Source organism: Mauremys reevesii, linkage group 4, assembly GCF_016161935.1.
Source record: "Mauremys reevesii isolate NIE-2019 linkage group 4, ASM1616193v1, whole genome shotgun sequence".
In the NCBI taxonomy this organism is placed as follows: Eukaryota; Metazoa; Chordata; order Testudines; family Geoemydidae; genus Mauremys; species Mauremys reevesii.
Genome location: NC_052626.1, coordinates 129,335,264 through 129,354,613, shown reverse-complemented (window position 1 = coordinate 129,354,613; position 19,350 = coordinate 129,335,264). Strand labels below are relative to the sequence as shown.

At 45.3% G+C, this 19,350-nt stretch overlaps 1 protein-coding gene across 1 annotated transcript in view; it reads right to left on the bottom strand.

The window, feature by feature from the left end:
- The window catches only part of UHRF1BP1 (UHRF1 binding protein 1), a 59,721-nt gene that overhangs the window by 22,975 nt on the left and 17,396 nt on the right, over window positions 1-19,350 (bottom strand). The window contains exons 2-7 of the mRNA XM_039536206.1: window positions 8,383-8,545; window positions 6,258-6,296; window positions 4,414-4,505; window positions 3,017-3,206; window positions 2,326-2,466; window positions 1,413-1,583 (exon numbers count right to left, since the gene is read on the bottom strand). Of these exons, the coding sequence (XP_039392140.1) occupies window positions 1,413-1,583; window positions 2,326-2,466; window positions 3,017-3,206; window positions 4,414-4,505; window positions 6,258-6,296; window positions 8,383-8,545 (796 nt within the window). The remainder of the gene's footprint in view (window positions 1-1,412; window positions 1,584-2,325; window positions 2,467-3,016; window positions 3,207-4,413; window positions 4,506-6,257; window positions 6,297-8,382; window positions 8,546-19,350) is intronic.

Here is a 19,350-nt window from a genome sequence, read left to right as displayed (position 1 = left end):
GGATGAAAAGGGCAATATTAGCATTATTATTTAAACTCCTCTTAGCATTATCTCACCACACTGTTTGCAAAACCGTCTCTCCTGCAGTTCCTGCTATCTGGAGAAACATCCCTTTTCTCACCTCTGCTCTCTGGCTCTTTGCAAATCTCTGCTGAAAACGTCTTTCATCCTTTGCCTTGTACCCCTTAATTTCACTTTCCCTCTACAGCAGTTATTTAAACATCTCTGTTATTTAACTCCACTGAGCATTTTGCAAAACTTCTTTTAAAAAACACATTTGCAAGGGTAAGGGGGGGGAAGTTCAAGGGCTAACAATAGAAGGAGGGTGTGAGAAACAGCTGGTTAGAGGTTCTGAAATACAAATAAGCTTTGTGTGCTGCAAATGAACAATAAAAAACATCTCTGAGCATTGGGAGTCCCCTTGCAGGATACTGGGAGAAAATATAATGATCCTGAAATGGCATGATCGTGTTCTCCCCTGAACACCCTGGATCACGATAATTTTTACAAGGTTGGAGTGCCCCCAATGTAGATTTTTATTTTGAGAACGGAAGTAGGAGACAGGAACTACCTAGCAGAGGCTAAAGAGGTTGTTTCCAGGGTATATTCATTATCTGTTATTACCAAAACAAAATATATGGGTCCCTTGACACCTTGTAATAGTCCTGCCTAGAGCAGAGGTTCTCCAACTGTGGGTTGTGACCCAAAAGTGGGTCATGACCCGATTTTAATGGGGTCGCCAGGACTGGTGTTAAACTTGCTGGGGCCTGGGGCTGAAGCCCAAGCCCTACTGCCCAGGGCCAAAGCCCAAGTCCCACCACCCAGGGTTGAAGCTAAAGCCCTGGGTGGCGGGGCTCAGGTTACAGGCCCCCTGCCTGGGACTGAAGCCCTTGGGCTTGGGCTTTAGTCCCCCACCTGGGGTGGCGGGGCCCCGCAAGCTCAGGCTTCAGTCCCCCGCTCCTGGGGTTGTGTAGTACTTTTAGTTGTCAGAAGGGGGTCGCAGTGCAATGAAGTTTGAGAACTGCTGGCCTAGAGGATCACAGAATTTTCCACCTTTTTCCCCAGATCAATTCTCGCCCATGATCATTTAAAAATATTCACTGATGCTTTTTGGTGTTGGGTGCAGTGCCTTTAGGTCATGTTTTTCTCCCAGTGGTGACTCCATACCCATGTGTGCCTAACCTTGCAACAGCTAAGCTTTTGGAACTTCTCCCAGTGCTCACACCCATAAGGAGTGTTGACAGGACTTTTGGGAAGCTGCACAGATTACAGCTTTCCTACCTCTTCCCATCATCAGAGAGACCACTTGGCAACAGGCACCTGTTTGTATGTGTATACAGAGAATCCACACTGCCTTTTCCATGTCTCTTCCCTTTTCCCAGAATGCTCATGCTTGGGTGTTGGCTGCTTACCAAGACAGGTTCTGGTGCCATACTCTTCCTCTGCCGGGCAGATTTCTCCATGGCTTCACTCAAGGACTCTGCATATTTCATCATGGCTTTCAGCTGAGAGTCTGTCAGCACCCAGAGCAAGTCGTCAAGGAGGAACATCAGCTTAGATGCCACCACGTTGCAATCTTTGGTCTGAGCCAACCAAAGAGAAAGCAGGGAGCTTAACATAACAATTTTAACCTTACACATTTATTCTTCAGGGGAATTGTGGACTGTAGCAGCTGCAAAATGTGCCACTTTAGAAGTCATATGAGAGAAAATAGGGTAGAGGGAGGCAATTCATCTGACTGACAGGTGTTCAGGGTACCCCAATATTATTCAGGGGGATCTGTTGTCTCAACTGAGTGCCAGGCTAGACAAATCTGTCTCCACCTAAGGAGGCATGTGTCCAACTGCACTGAAGGAAGAAGTGGAAATGCAGGAGGTTTATTCTTTCTAATTGACACTTCATCACCTTTCTCCTTCTCCTGTTTATAGTACAACTAAGCCTGGCAGTGATTTAAGTGCTCAATAAAAGAGGACACAGCACACTTTTACATGAATGTGACAGAGGATTATTCACCCACTTGCCCTGCTGCATGCATTCCTGAACTAAGAAATGAGCTGTTCTGAGTACACGAGATAAGAGCTCAGCGTGTACCGCACTGAAACCACAGAGCAATACAGCATCTAGGGCTCTGCTTTTGTGGAGAAAAAGCACAAAAACTGAGAAGGGAGGGCATGTGTACCTTCACCAGACACAGGAATAACTAACCCTCTCAGTGCCTCTTCTCGGTTCTGAGATTCAATTTAGTAAGGATGTTATTCTTCATCGGGGAGATGCAATCAGGACTTTACCATGCAAATCACTCCTGTTATCAGAGACGATACTCACCCTTCTCTTGAGAGAAATTTGGATCCTGCCTTGATTGGTAATGAGCCTCAGAGGAGTGGTAGTGGGATCCTGATCACCATTGTCAGTGGCATCTGCCTCTATCCGAAGTGTCTGCCAGGTGAGCTCTTTAAATGTCAAAACCTACCCAGAGAGAGAGAGACAGAGACCAGGAGATAAATAGGAAAATGCTGAGGATTTCACCAACTTCAAGACTTTAACGATAGATACGTTACATAGTAGCAGTGCATAGGCAAGAAGAGAAACAGACTTAGAAGTGGGGAAGGAAGAGACACTATCTTTCTTCTGGGATCCCAGTAATAAATGGAGGAGCATATAGTCCTCCCTCTACAGTGCAATCACAGCAGAGACTAGTGAAAACGTATTGATTGCAAGGGAGCTCACAGCTTCTCCAGTTTTTCATTCTCCCAGTAAGGAGATGCTATGAAGAAGTGTGATAGGGGACCACTGGCTATGGAAGAGTTCAGAGCGACTCCACTTCCCAGTGGATGCTTTAGACTGTGAAGCAGAGGTCACTGAGGTTCTTTATAGCCATCCATACTGAGACCATGAGGTAAGAATTCAGAGAAGATGAATGACGGCCCCAAATCTGCCAGACCCTTCAGGGACCATGGAAGAGACCTAAATGTGACGCCCCCGTATGCTGCGTCTGCCAATGCAGAGAGGGTCTTACCTCTCCTCTATGAGCGTCAGTGATGCGGGTGAAACGTAGGTCGCTCTGCTGCCAGTTGGGATTCACGCTGTATCCTTGGAGCTGCCACAGTTCAAAAGAGGCGTGGAAGGCCTTGGAGTGAATCTTGATGGTGATGGAATTGACAACAATGAACATTCCCTCCACAACTTTTTCGGCAAAGCCATACTCGCTGTAAAGAGAAGAACTCTCAAAATCATCATTCTATTAAAAGGGGCCCCAGTTCAGGCTGACCCAGTGGTAACAAACAACTGTCACAAAGGAGACCTAAGGTTCAGAAGCAGCCTGGCTTCACAGAGATGGGCTACCTCCAGGAGAAGTGCCGTCACCTGTGCTCTAAGGCACCCCCTATTTGACAGACTAACCTTAGCTGTGGTTACAACTGAGTGGTCAAAGCCATCACCATGGTAGGCAGGGACAGAGGAAGAAGAGTAAATGATGGAGCAAGGGGTGAGCAAGGGGATGCAGTGCACATGGAAGCTGAAGATCAACTCCTGGAGTCTGCCTCTCACTCCCAAGGCCAGAGACAGAAATACTCCTGTCCCACACAACACTCCAGCAAGCACTGCTAGCCGATTCAGAAGAGACACAATTGTTAACGTAGCCTTGAAGGAGTATACAGCACAGTACAATGGGCAGAATGTGTTGAAACTGTTAGAGCTTCTGCAGAGCCTCAATGGGTTTGAAGTGTCATAGCTCTGTCAATGGACTTCCCAAAAAGATGAAAGCTCAACAGCCCAGTCAGGCACAATACAGTACAGAGTGAACATGGGGAATGCTTTGTGAGAGAATGTTACTTGTTTCTGGCCTGGAGGGGCAACATGAAAGCAGGAGCTGAGTCAGGATGGGGATAAAGAAGTGGTGAGGAGAAGCTTGGGTGGGGTGCTGGGAAATGTGATGGAGCACAGCCAGCGGAGAAGAACACAAGTGCAGGCCAGGCAGGAATTTCAGTGAAGCTTTGGAAGCAAGGAGAAGATTTAGGTCTCTGCCAAAGATGAGGGAAATCAATGAAGATGTTCAGGAAGTGGGAAAGAGAGACTTGGCTAGAGGAGCAGGAAAGGATGGGGAGATGGGCTGCAAAGAAGGAATCTTATTCACTGCTTCCTAACCGGAGGTGGGAGCTGCAATGCAAAGCCTCTAGGGAGCATGGCTTAAAGGAGCTGGGCATTCTTAAGGATCTAGTCTAGGTCAACCCTGGCCAGCTGTACAAACTTCTGCCAAACCCTGTCCCCATCTCACAGTTTAAAAGGCTGGGAGAAAACAATTGCTCTTTTTTATTGCAAGGCTCCTTCACTGCTCAGAATGGACAATCGGGAGTGTCTGCCCAACACAGATAATACAATGTCAAAAAACTAACTGGAGAGTTAGGGGATGCCGACCTTTGACCTGCAGCGAGAGCAATGGGAGATTGTCCATTGGGTGGCCGAGGCTCTTCACAGGTTCGCATCTCCACCTCCACCTTATCCAGGTACTGCAAACACAGCAAGGAAGAAGTAAGCATGACATTAAGACTCAGGATGAGCATTATGGCCCTAGGTTTGAAATACATAGGGGGTCACTGGAACTGCTGGGTCAAATACCAACAAGGTGGACTCCACCTTACATCATTCTCAGGGAATTCACTGTGTGTGGGTGAGTATTTCAAATGAGACCTTAAAAACTAAGGTCCCATCTACTCTGCATGGACATTGAAAATCTCACATGGCACTTTTCATAAAAGTGAGGGGGTTGGCTGAGCATCCTTGACTAAAGTATCTATCTATCTTTCTCCCCATTTCAACTCTGCACCTGGCAGGTGCTCTCCACTCTCATGCAGCACTGCTGCTGATCCCTGTCATACCCCTTTGCCTGCAGCCCCTGTGCAATCTGCTCACAGATGTTCACATTTCTACAGCTGGTCTGTAGCTGTGTTTGTGCAGCCTCTTCTTCCCACAGGCCCCAATACTTCCTGTCTACTCCAGGCAGGAGCATGTCTAGTGTGTGGAGCTTGGCACAGGTGGCTGGGCAACTGCACACAATGAGGGTGAACTGTTAGTTCACCCTCAAGTTGGGAGAGCAGAAAAAAGCATTTAAAAAACCCATGGGGGGGGTTTCAAAGTGGGGTGTGGCTTCCAGTCTCAGAGTAGAGTTTAAAGTTCTGGCCAGAGCAGTCACTGTTGTAGAGAATGGAGCATTGTGGGACAGCTGCTGGAGGACTGTGAGGGTTGATATAGGTCATACAATATCTATGCTCGCACATTGACCTCAGTAGGTGAACCATGGCTCTATGCCGTTCGGGGAGGTGATTTGACTGTGTGACTAACAGGTGCTTACATCAGCTGGAGACACATTTGAGCATAGACACACACACAAATAGGTCGACACAAATCTACCTAACTTTGTAGTGTAGACCAGGTCTCAGAGGTTGCTGCATTTCAGTGCTAATGTACACACAGTCTCCAAAGTATTTTGAGATCCACTGAGAAAAATCTATCACTGATTTCACATCTACTTGTAGAGAACACTCTTATTATACACTTGAAACCAAGTTTAGCACCCTGGGGCCAGTGGGAATGTCATCTGGGCAATTCTCACCATATCCCAGGAATGTGTACTCTTCCCTAGGGCTATCCAACAGTTGACCATAGGACAGCACAGCAACCTCAGAAAAGGCCTTAGGGTACGTCTACAATGCAAAAAAACCCAACAACCATAAACCCCATGGCAGCCAGTCTCAGAGCCTGGGTCAACAGAGTCAAGCTCATGGGGCTCATGCTACAGCATTAAAAATACCACTGTAGACATTCCCTCCCTGGAGCTGGGCTATGAAATCCAACGAAGGGGGTAGGTCTCAGAGTGTGGGCTCTAGCCCCCTCACCAGGTGTCAAAGCCAGGCTCCAGTCCAAGCAGAAACGTCTATACACTGCTATTTTTAGCCCCGTAGCATGAGCCCAAGTTAATTGATCCGGGCTCCGAGACTTGCTGCTGTGGGGATTTTTTGCAGTGTAGGCATACCCTTATTGACAAAGACACTTCTATGAGACCTGGGTGGTAAAGAAAAACATTCACATCTCACGTGACCTTAGAGAAGCCTCTGTGCAATGGGCTGGATTTGATCAGCAGCTGAGATGTTATGTCACAAAAGCTTCAACACCTCTAGCAGTAAGAACCAATTGTCCCTTTGCAGGAACAATCCCTTAGCTAAGATTTATTACAAAGGAAGAAGACTAAAACAAAATATTACCAGACAAATTGGGTGCGTCTTCAGTTTCGTCCACTGGATCTGTAAAGACAGAGCTCAAGTTGCAGAAGGTGCCCTCAGTATGCACAGGTTTGAACGATTTCAGGAAGACACAGTCGAGCCCTCCTGAGATCAACTCACTTAAAGTCCTGCTGTGCACTCAGAGTTGATCACATAAAAACAGCACTGTGACCATACAGGTTCACTGTGTCTCACTGACTCCAGCTCAAATGGGCTCCCACAGACAACTGAAAAGGTGTTCAAACGACCGGCTGCGTAAGCCCAGTTTGGCTTTTGTATTTCAGGCTGAGTCTTTTCCTTCTCATGCATCATTACCAGTAATATATGCTCTGTAGCCCAAATTCAGATTTCACTTATGCATGAGCAACTCTGATGTCTTTAATAAGTTTGCAATCAATTAATTCACGCTGTAACTGGAATTTACTTTATAGTTCTGTAGATTATGCTCACACCTAAATACAGTCCATTTTACCCCCACTGACCTGTGTTTGCTCTGCAGTTCTAGGAGGAGCAAGAACTAATGCTTGTTACTAAACTGAGCAGATCCAACTCTGAATACATACAGGGAGCAGCTGAGATGAGTAAAAGGAGGCCATTTTTACAGTCATTTGGCAGAGCAGAACCACACTTTAACAGAAAGTCTTTTCCATATGCTAAATGCTTTTCCATTAATTTAGTGTAACTGTGTCTAACATCAGCTGCGGTTAAACAAAAACAACTTCTCATTTAATGTCAACTGAAAAATTCCTAAGACAAAAAGCACTTGGAACAAGATTTTCAAGATGAAGAGGCCCATTCTCCGTGCACAAGTGCAGCTGTGACTGCATGTGCAATTACTGCAATTATACTAGCAAGCCGGGTAATTGTGGGCGCAGAGGCTGGTGAGGTGCCTAGCAAGTCGTTTTTCACATGCTTTTACCCAATTTGCACATTATTTCTGACGTCTGTGTAGTAAGAGGAGGCCCTAAGATATAAACCTTGGTATCAGAGGCCTGGTATGAGGCCTGAGGCCTAAACTAAAGTAATGGTCAAGACTTTGCTAACATAAAGCAAAGTTAAGCTGTGAGCCAGAGGCAGGCCCTGCTCACAGAAGTTGGCAAGGAAAGGGCTGATGCTGCAAGAAGATACGTACCTAAAAGGTACTGAACACTAGATATCAGAACATTCACATACTTGCACATTCCACACAGATAACAAAGAACAGGCTGGCCCATCCCAATGACGGGGGCAAAAGGGTAATATGATGGATAGAGTTGTTTTGATCGAACCAACATGTACAAGGTGAGAGGCGGCACCTTACTACGTAGAGTGGTTGTACCTTGCTACATAGAGGGGTTGCACCTCATACATCAGGTGTGATGTGTAACTTGTTTGTACCTGTGTATAAGAATGCATCCCTGGTGTGGTGTCTTTGTCCGGCCGAGGGGGCAGTGGAAAGTCCCGCCACTGACTGAGCTGGGTCCATTGCCAAGAGGCACATATTAGTAGTATGCCCGGTAGACTAAGTAATCTACGGGGAACTTCAATTGTGTCCAAGGTCGCAATAAACCTAGTCGACGTGACTTTGCATCTTACTAGACTCTGTGGTTATTGGGGGTTCTCGTCGGGTCTGCTGTGTCAGCTATCTGCGCAGAGCTGGGACAGCACACAGAGGGAACACACGCACGCAGCCGAGTGATATCAACATTGGAGAAAGCAGAGCACCATACCGGTAGTACTCTGACAACATTGGTGACCCCGATGTGATCCATTGCTGTAAATATGTCCTTTAAATAACAGTTACTGCACAGAAACTCATGGCACAAGCAGGTTTTCAAAGAATTTCAATCTGAGTTTATTTACACTTTACATTCCTGTTTCAGTCCAGTTTGGTGGTTTGTGTGAACAGCCAGGGCAACCTGGGATGGCTGTTTCACTCTTTCAGCATTAAAGAATAAGTCAGGGGCAGGAGGAAGGGGCAGGATATGCCTCGGCTACCACAATTTCATTTCCAGTTGAGAAAGCTTACATCTTTTATCAAAAGCCCCAGATAACATCAAATGCAGACTGACATTAAGTGGGCTGCATTGTGTTTGGAGGACACCATTAGCCCGGTATCTCAACTCACCCGGATGGAAGCCTTGTTGCAGAAGACACGGGTGATCGCTAGCCAGGTGGGCAGCTCCAACACATTCTGCAGCACCTCTTCATCCAACTCCAGGTTGGTCAGCTGCCCCTGACCTTTCAGTGTGCTCAGGTTGATTTTGTCCGGAGAGAGATTCTTAGTAAACCTGTGAAGAAGAAGAGTTAAGAGGCAATATAACAACAACTTCCAGTGTGTCTGTCTTCGTAGAGGAGGGTTATTTTGAGGGTCAACACCTCCCTATTGTTTGCAAAGAACCTCACACACTCAGGGGATGAGAGAGCGAATAACAGGGACACCATAACACCACACACTGGGCAGACCATTGCATTTCTATAGTGCATTGTGTGAGCTGCCGTGCCAGTTTTGCAGTGTGCAGTTAGGCCCTGATTCCCGAACCAACTCCCATTGACTTCAATGGTAATTGGGTCAGTTCCCTAAAGAGCCATAAGTGCATTCATCATGGAGATTGGCCCACTATAAATACTGAGAGAGAGAGAGAGAGAGAGAGAGAGAGAGAGAGAGAAGCAGTTTTGGTCCAATATTTCCTTTTCTTTTTTTTGTTTTGTTTTTTTATAATAAAGCATAAGAGGGAGGGAGGTCACAAAATGATCAGACATCCCACCCCACAGAAAAATCTTCATTAAGTTCGAACTGAGGTTGCAAGAACATAGTCAAAACTAAAGGGGGAAAAAAGAGAAAATTAAAGTTTAAAATATAGGTGGGAAGACAAGGTTGTTAGGTGTAACTTGGAATTGCTTGTCTTTCAGATGTTTTGATTATACAGAAGAGGACAGAGTTAATGCCAGCCCTAAAAGTGTCTTCACCCTAGGCATCCTCCATATAAGCTATGACAAGTATTTTGGTATCATAGCTAGCTGACAGTTAAACCCTGGGTACCGTGGCAGGTCAGCAAAGAAACTTGGTGGGTGTCTTTAAGGCCCATATAATTTGGCATTTTAAATGTTTTAAATCAAATCAGAAGAGAGCACTGGAAACCCAGAAATTAATGTAATTGCATTAGGGCACAAAGAAAATGAAAATGAGTAGAAACAAATGCAACTGGACAATAGTTTCACTCCCCACGATAAGTAGCATGCAAAAACAATATTAAGAAACTTATAGCATCAATGGTGGAGATAGATTAGATCAGTTTTATTGATCGCTTATATTATTGTCACGGGGAAGTAAAGTATTTTAAATAAATTATTTTATCCATCTCTTTAAATATTAGTCTCAGAGCCAAACCCATTCCTGTCCCTCATTAGTGAAGCTGATTCATGCTCACCAGTGTCCCAAGTTAAGAAACAGGGTTATACGTGGTCAGCGAAACATCAGTGTGCCTGCACATAACATAATCCTTCACCCTGCTTCTCACTGACCAGCTCAGCCACGCCCTGCTTTTCTTCTGGCTACCATCAGCTGCTGATCTCTCCTGTCTCAATTACCCCTCCCAAGAGGCTTTGCCATTTCCAGATCTGCTGTATGTACCCTGGTGTCTTCAGATTCCAGATGTGCCACACATTTGATGGATGAGAACAATTTGATTAAGGCCACAAAAGAGAGGTGCAAAGGATTCTGGGGCAAATCTGAAAGCACCCAGCTGAACTGGAAATACCAAGGATCCTTTTGAAAGAGTACTCAGAAGAGTTAGGGCAAGCAAAGATGAGGGCAATCTAGGAGGAAGGTAATGGTGAGCTGCCAAGAGCCCTGCATCAGCAGAATGACCACAAATTGCAGCAGGATGCAGGATTTTTCTTCTTCCCAACTGGGATGGCCCTGCCAAAAACTGGGATACTTGGCAGGTACATATTGGTGCATAAACAGGGAAGAAAACAAAAAGCAGCCACGCTGGATTCAGCTGTGTTAGAAATCTTGGAACGGTTCTTCCTCATGAATGAAATGCACCTTTCCTGCCACCCGCTGGAAGAGTTCAGAAAAGTTCTGTTCCCAACAGCAGCAATTCGCCAGGCACTTGCGCTTGGACGAATCTGCTTCCTCGGACCCACCAGGAGTAGTTCAGGGATGGGGGCGGGGGTAATTCAGAAGTTTGGTAACAGAAATGGTAATTTACATAAATTCCTGAGCTAGTGAGAGAACTTAGGTGACTCTGCTCCTTCACAAGATTGCAAGATGTCTCATTCAGATAGTAAGTTTGTGAATAAAGTCAACAGAGAGCAGCTTAAAGTTTCCCGTGGCTTTGGTCCAGCCAGTCCCCAAGTTCCACCTACGCTGCAACAACCACAGTACTATATTGAAAGGCATGGCTGTCCCTTGACACAAATAAAACATGGTTCAATCTCACAGTATAGATGAGACTGAACCATGTTTTAATTGTGTTACTGAGTCGTAGGTCAGCCCTGCAAAGTCCAAAGCTGTGGTGTGTTTCAGGAATATGGTACAATCCCATCTATGCCAAAAGAGAAAGTTAGGATTTGACCATGTTGTAACCAGGTCCCTCAATATGCAGCCAGCCAGCCTTGTTTGGAGGCAGAGCCTGTTGAAGAAGAGGTCTTTGGCCCTGGCAAAGGGGATTATCAGACCCAGCTGGGGAGAGGTTAAGTGGCTCCTATGAAGGACTGAAAGAGCCCAGTTGAAGAGAAGGCTGGAGGAAGTAGGGCAGCTCTTGTGGCAGTGGGAGAGATGTAAGGGGAAAGGCCTCTGGGCCCCTACAACCTGTGTTGGTCTAGGAAATAGCTTGGTTTTGTGTTAACTTATGGGTTTTGGGTTTGAATAATAAACTGCCCTGAAAGAAGGGCTAGAACAGGGATTGGCAACCTTTCAGCAGTGGTATGCCGAGTCTTCATGTATACACTCTAACTTAAGGCTTCGCGTGCCGGTAATACATTTTAACGTTTTTTAGAAGGTGTCTCTATAAGTCTATGATATATAACCAAACTACTGTTATAAGTAAAGTAAACAAGGTTTTCAAAATGTTTCAGAAGCTTTATTTAAAATTAAATTAAAACGCAGATCTTATTAGTTTAGTGCGATCCTTGCCCTTGCTTTTCCTTGCTGAGTCTTCCAATGTCTGGTGGCACCTATTTGGACACTTTAAGCTGCACACAGGCTTCTGAGTGATCAGTTGTTAACTGACTAGAACCCCAGATCAGCAGCTGAGGTGAGTGGAGCTGGCAGCTGGTAGGGCTGAGCAGGGCCGGAGGCCTGGACCCTGTCTGGCAGGGGACCTGCGCTGGAAGCAAGGTGAGTGGGGCTGCAGCGGGGACCCCGCTGGAAAGGAGCCAGCAGCCGGACCCCAGAGCGGTGGCAGGCTGAGCGGGTCAGCCCGCCCAGCTCTAGGGTTTCGGCGGTGGGCTGAGCATCTCTTCCCCCCAGCTCTGGGGTTTCAGCCACTGGCTCCTGCCAGCCAGGGGTCTCAGCCCACTGCCAGCCTGGGGTTCCTTCCCCCAGGCCAGCAGCGGGCGCTGAGTGGGACCGGCGGTGGGACCTGGGCTGGCAAGGGGCCAGCAGCGGGAACCCCAGAGCGGCACTCAGCCCGCCCCTCTCTGGGGTTTCGGCCGCCAGCTCCTGCCAGCCAGGGTCTCAGCCCGCTGCCAGCCTGGGGTTCCTTCCCCCAGGCCAGCAGCGGGTGCTGAGTGGGACTGCCAGTGGGACCCCGGCTGGCAGGAACTGACAGTGGAAACCCCAGAGCAGCGGCAGGCTGAGTGGCTCAGCCTGCTCTGCGTGCCATCAAAAGTCGGCTCGCGTGCCACCTTTGGCACGCATGCCATAGGTTGCCGACCCCTGGGCTTGAACTAGACTTTTGGCATGGCATCAGTTCTTCCTGGGCTTGGGAGACAGGCCAGCAGCCTACCATAGACTGGATCATGACCAGAGAAGTTGTATTTGCCTTGCCAGTATCTCACTGGGATGTCTGACTACATGGTTCCCCCTCTGCACTAAAGGAAAGACAGTGAAGGGCTGCAGCTTGCATAGCACCACAATACCAAGGGATTCAGAAAGGATGGAGTGTTTCTGCCAGATGATCTACTCACTGCTCAAGCCAGAGCCATTTCACACATTCCTCTATGCTAATTCTAATTCTGCACAGTGGCCTAGCAAGTGGCGGAAAAGAAAGGCCCCATTGTCAGCTAGAGCAGGATTAGATTCACAGGTTAGTCACACGCTGCAGTTCTCTCACTCCCCTTTCCCTGCACTGGCCTTGCCGCGTGTGCTGCCCCATTGTACAAGGCACAAAGACAGTCCTGAGCAACTGGGCCAGCAGCTGGGGGGATAGCGAAGGTGGGGGGAAGAGGGGCTATGGTGCTGTTTCATCAATCTCACCACTAGAACATGAGTTGAACTGGGAAACTGGCTGGGATTAGTTGCTTATCAGCCAGTCCAGAATTTCCTCCAGAACAATGTATTTATCCGAGTGAACATTGTGCCAGGGCAGAATCTGAAGTGAGGAGAGAAGCAGTTATGCATTTCACTGCAGCCAAACACTCCTCCTCGTAGGAGAGGCTGGGACTTGAGCAGCTGTGAGCTTGCCTGCTGCTTGTGTTTCCACACCATTCTCTGCAGTAATGATTTCTGCAGGGGAGGATTGCAGTATGAGACGTCTATAGACTTTAACCTGCCACGTAAGTTCTCTCCTTTTCAGACCTAACAAGCTAGTATATCAAACTGTTTGTCTCCCATCACATGACAGCATAACACACCTGTCATTGTCTCAGGCTCACACAGAAAGGACAGCATGTTTACTTTAGACAAATATTTCCTCATTAAACCAGAGGCAACCCTAAAACACACATGAGAAGGCAGCTAAAATCAACACAGTTCTCAATTACTATATGGCAAAATCTGGTGTGTGTAAAATTACATATTCCAGTGTGTGTGATATTCTACAGGTGACAGGTTCATTGGAGGAGCATAAACAATGATATCTTACATATCTGTAAACAAAGAGAACTAAAGATCTCAAAGCATGATGCCTATCGTCTGGTTCCTCATTGGGGACTGAGCCTGGGATCTCCAGAGATAAAGCATGAGTCTCTATGGCTTGAGCTAATAGATCAAGTCCTCTAACTGAGAGCCGCAGCAGAGTCATATCCTCTGTGAGTGGTCAGAGAGAACAATGTATACCAGTAGGATGCCAAGAGCACTTTGCAGACATTAACTTGACATTGTACATCTAATAAATCAAATAGACTCATAGATGGGGAGGCTGAGGCCCAGGAAGGTGCAAGGAACAGAAAACCAGCTCTCCCGACTTCAGGTCCTTAGCATACTTCCTCTGTTGAGACATGCTGCTCTCAACTGGTACATTAATGCAGCAGTGTTGTTTGTATCGGAATATTGCAGAGACAGAATACATTTATTGGACAATCATTAGCATCTCAGCCAGAGGCAGAGCTGAAATCTTCAAACTGACTCACTGATGTAGAGAGATATTAAATAAAGCCAGATGAATACAAAGCAGGTTTTTAATACAAGTGTAGGGGCCACAAGGAGTCCTGCTGAACTGATATGAAGATGATCGGAGTCAATGCTGCAAGATTCTACGGAACAGTCCCTGTTAGCAGCCAAAATGAACATGAAACTTTAATTTACAGTGCCTGTGGAAGGGGGCTTGGGGAAGATTTAGGAACAAGGAAGAAACGTAAACAGTTACATGAACAGAGGGTAGGTCAGTATGATGTCTTTAGCCAAACCTCATACTGCCATGTAAAGAAAGTGGAGTTTTGAAGCAAATCTAAGGCACCCTCAGCTCACTGGGTATGTCTAACATGGCAAGCAGAAACCCCTGGCACCAAGTCCACTGCGACAGACATGGGCTCTTGGGGCTCGTGCTATGGCATTAAATATAGTTGTGTAGATATTCGAGTTTGGACTGGAGCTTGGGCTCTGAAGCTTAGGGAGGGTTTCACAGCCCAAGCCCCAAAGTCTACACAGCTATTTTAAGGGCAGTAGCATGAGCCTAAATCTGTAGGCCTGGGCTCTGAGACTCACTGCCATGGGTTTCTGTTTGCCATGTAGATGTACCCAATGAGACCAAGTGCCCTCACACTGGTTTCTAAGGTTCGGAGCAGGCCAATCGGAGAATGTAGCAAGTATCCCCCAACAAGCTGATCCCTACAACTTTATGAGCTGGAGATAGCGCTTTACCTGGCACCAGAAGGACTGGAGAGCCTGCAATATCCCCATACACAGTGGCCAGCTCCGTAGTTCACAATGCACAATAAACCTTTCAAGTGTTCAAGCGGCAAGTGAGAGCTATTACATCAATGTAGGTGGAAGGCAGAGCGGGGCAGATGGGGGGGATCTAAGTCAATCTTCAGATTGCTGCAGCTGAGAACACCTGAGGATTCCCCATGCAGCAATTAAAAAAAAACCACTATTCCAAATATTGTGCCTGTCTTTGGAGGGAAAGATCTCAGACTGCTTAAGAGATAGCATAAGATTATGTCACAGTAACAAACCAAAATATAACTGTGCAGTCTAGAGGAGCAGGGGATTTCCAGTCAGAACTCCTGGGTTCTATTACCAGCACCAGCACGGGGCAAATCACTTCTCTATGCATCAGTTTGCTCATCTGTAAAACGAAGTTACTATACCTACCTCACAGGGCTGTCTCAAGGGTAAACAGACATATAGGAGCATGAGCTTTCGTGGGTGAATACCTACTTCATCGGATACAGATCCAGACTAACACGGCTACCCTTCTGATACTCAAGGATAAAGTAATTCTTTGCAAAGGGCTTTGAGATCCTCAGATGAAATAATTTTCAAATTCAAAATGTCATAACCAGGGTGGTGCATGGCAGTACAGCCGCAGGGAATTCAGAAAGATGACTAGTCTTCCCAGCAGCTTCAAAGGAAATGCTTTGATCAGTCTCAGCGGAAGAAAGGTCCAATGACTGTGGATAGGATTTTAAACAAAGTTTGCTGGCAGACTCTCTCCATTCATGCTGAATGGCAGTACGATTTTTGGCAGCATGCATTGCTGGCTTGGATAAAAGTGAATGGAAATAGTTTGTGGCTGTTAAGAAAATTGGCTACATGGACTATTTCCATTTCTCTGTTTCCAAAGCTCTTTAATAGAGAACATGCAGCATTAGCCAGTACATTCAAAGAACAACACTCTTCTTGGGCCTGCCAGGAACAGGATCAGCAAGAGCAACTCATACACACATATACTCACTCTCTCTCTCTCTCTCTCTCTCTCAGTGACCGATACCATTACATCCTCTCAAACATCACCTAGTCAAGACAAGTCCAAATTTGATTTGCAGGGTGTGACGGTTTGGGTCACAGAAACCCGCTTGGGACTACCACCTGATGTGCTGGGACTACCTCTGAGCCCGTTTTCCCTGGCAGCTTGTGACTTCAGTGCCTTGTCTTGTTGAGCCAGACAAGCTAGCCTGCTGCAAACAGACCCAGGTCTGAATCACATCCCCCAAAAGCTGCAGGCTTAACTGAAAACAGCTTAAGAAGTGTACCTGTCTCCAGCACCCAGATACCCAGTTCTCAACGGGGTCCAAACCCCAAATAAATCCATTTTGCTCTGTATAAAGCTTATACAGGGTAAACTCAAATTGTCCGCCCTCTATAACACTGATAGAGAGATATGCACAGCTGTTTGCTCCTCTCAGGAATTAGTTACTTGCTCTGGGTTAATTAATAAGTAAAAAGTTATTTTATTAAATATAAAAAGTAGGATTTAAGTGGTTCCAAGTAATGACAGAACAAAGTAAGTTACCAAGCAAAATAAAATAAAAACACGCAAGTCTAAGCCTAATACATTAAGAAACTGGTTACAGATAAAATCTCACCCTCAGAGATGTTCCAATAAGCTTCTTTCACAGACTAGACTCCTTTCTAGTCTGGGCCCAATCCTTTCCCCGGGTACAGTCCTTGTTCCAGCTCAGGTGGTAGCTAGGGGATTTCTCATGACTGCAGCCCCCTTTGTTCTGTTCTACCCCCTTATATAGCTTTGGCACAAGGCAGGAATCTTTTGTCTTTTTGGGTCCCCACCCCTTCTTCTAAATGGAAACGCCCCAGGTTTAAGATAGATTACAGTAACAGGTGACATGGTTACATGTCCTGTGAGACCCCCAAGCCTTCATTCTTCCCCGCCTGACTCACAGGAAGCCTAGCAAGTAAACAGAGCCATCTACAGTCAATTGTCCAGGTTAATGAGAGCCATCAAAATTCCAAGCCACCATTAATGGCCCACACTTTGCATAATTACAATAGGATCTCAGAGTTGTATTTCATATTTCTAGTTTCACATACAAGAATGATACATTTATACAAATTAGGATGACCATACTCAGTAGATTATAAGCTTTGTAATACCTTACAAGAGACATTTTGCATGAAGCACATTCCAATTACATTATATTCACACTCATTAGCATATTTTCATAAAATCATATGGAGTGCAACATCACACGGGGTACTGGCTAAAACTCACTACCACAGTCCACAGTATCCACAGAAAACTTTCAAATGGCTAAAGACTCTGATTGTCTTCTTAGCCATAGCAATAGGAAACAGAGACATCGGATCATAGTAGCTAGAGATAGATGTCTAGTCTTGTCCGTGCCCCAGTGACCTATGTAGAACTGTTCCCTACAATCTATTTTCTAGTGCTTTGTCTAATCCAGCTTTAACCAATTCAAGTACTGGGGCTTCCAACAAGGCTTTGTGAGAATGAACAGATGCCACTGTTAGCAACATTTTCTCTTTCATCCCATTGCTCCTAATTATACTCCCACAGACCACCCTAAATAATCTCTCTCCTTTCTTAGCATTTACACCTCCATGTTTTCTGAATTGTCTCTGAATCAGCAGCATGTTTTTGGTAGTCATGTGCCAGAACTGGTTGCCATATTCTAGGTATGATTTTCCCACACCCCAATGCCAAGCCCTGAAGTGGAGGAGGAAAGAGGCCTGTAGGAGCAGCTGTTTTTAAAGATAAACTAGCAGGATAAGGTAACAGTTAAAACACTGCCTATATGGTTTAAAATCCTGTTTAAGCTACAGTGGTTTACTTGGATGTGGGCTGTAAGAGCACAGTTCTTTAGGGAAAAAATTATCTTTGGTGGTTTCTGAACTCCTGATGTTTTAGCTTTCATTTGCTTTAGAGAGTCTTTTGTCTGGTTTTTGGCAGGGAAAAAAAACAGGAGCATCAACCTCGCTCTTCCATCATTAACTTTAAAAGGATATCAAAGGTGGGGATTTCATTACTCAGAGAGCTAGTATCCAATTAATCTCCTTGTACATCTAGATGTCAAACCTACTTATTGCAAGAGAAAGTTTAGCCAAAGTTGATTGCTGGCCTGAAGCCAGCTTATAGCATTAACACATGTAGAAATCAATATCCTCATTTGTAACTGTCCTGCAGGTGTAGCACTGTCTACAATTGAGCAAATATTTCCCCTGCAGGTAGGAAGGACTAGATAAAAAGTATCGGGATGGGATGTCTTAAAGCATAATTCTGATCTCCTTTTGCTCATCAGCTCTTGGTCCCTTCCCATTATCTTGACACTGCTGGTGCAAGAGCATTCTCCATCTGAAAATACACTTGCTATCTCTCTAGTCTCCTCTCATCTCAATTTCTTCTCCCACTGCTATTCTATAACTATCATATGAAGCTAGCATCTACATCTAAATATTTCTATTTCTATTAATAGTTTTGTAACTATGGGTAAATGTGACCAGTGATTAGTTACACATTGTATGACAGATGCCCCTGATTTTAATTTAGATAGCTACAGAATAGGATAATATATTGGCAGATGTATATAATTATTACCCACAACACTTACTACTGTTACAGAGTAGCAGATGGAGAAGATATTGAAGTGTGAATAACAGAAGGAACAGGGTAAATTTTCAGCTGAGATCTGAAAAGAGATGGAGAGACTGAGAGCTGAAGGGAAGCTGCTTTTGATGTTAGGAGATGCAGAAGAAAAGGCTCTTCTGTTAACAGTGGTGAGCTTATGAGAAGGGACCGAGAGTTCCTTCCTTAATTTGAAACACAAACACAGTATTTAAACACTTATATAAGCAGACAGAATAGAGAATAGTAGAAGTTAGAAATGGAAGAAATTAATTTAGTCATATCCAGTCATGCCCTGGACAATGTGGGATTATACCCTACATAGCATATTCCCCAGCGTCTTGTCTAGTCATGCTTTGTGCCACACAATGGGATTTCCACACTTCTCTGGGGAGACTCTTTCACGACCACATCTCTCACACATACGACATTTCCCTCATATTAAGTCTCATTATCTCTAGAGCCAAGAATCACACTCACTTGGCAAGAAGGTTCATCGCTGGTAGAGGAAAACATCAATAATTGTAAAACACAGACAAACTTTCCGGGAAAACAGAAGCAGAAGCTTCAGATATAATAAATACAATGAATTTGGGAGAGTGTCTGAGTGGGGAACTAACCTTAGTTTCGGAAGGAATAAAACTAGGCCAGAAGCCAAAACTCCTTTGAAGAGGGGGAAAGCAGTAACTTGAAAGGCACTACAATACACAAGAGGAAGAACTAACACCACAATTCAGAGCAGAGAAACCATTTTACTAACTCAGGCTTTCAGCACAACATTGCAGCAATCTGTCCACTAAAAACACCTGGTATCACTCAATGCAAGAGTTAGAGATTTCAGGCTGAGCACAAGGAAGAGAAATATGCTTAATTAGTATTAGATTCAGCTAATTAGTATTGGATATCTAATGATAATACTTACATTACTGTAGTCGGTATCACATTAACCTAATTAATCAATCTATTTAGAATTAAATGAAACCAATTAGTATTAGATCAATTAGTTCTTTGGAAAATGGAAAGCACCAAGTTATTAATAATACTTATCACTTCCACAGTGATATTCACTTACAAACCATTAACTAATCCACAGCACCCCAGACAGGCAGGCTAGTAATATTTTACAGATGAAGAAAAAAAGAGAAAGGTAAAGTGACATACAA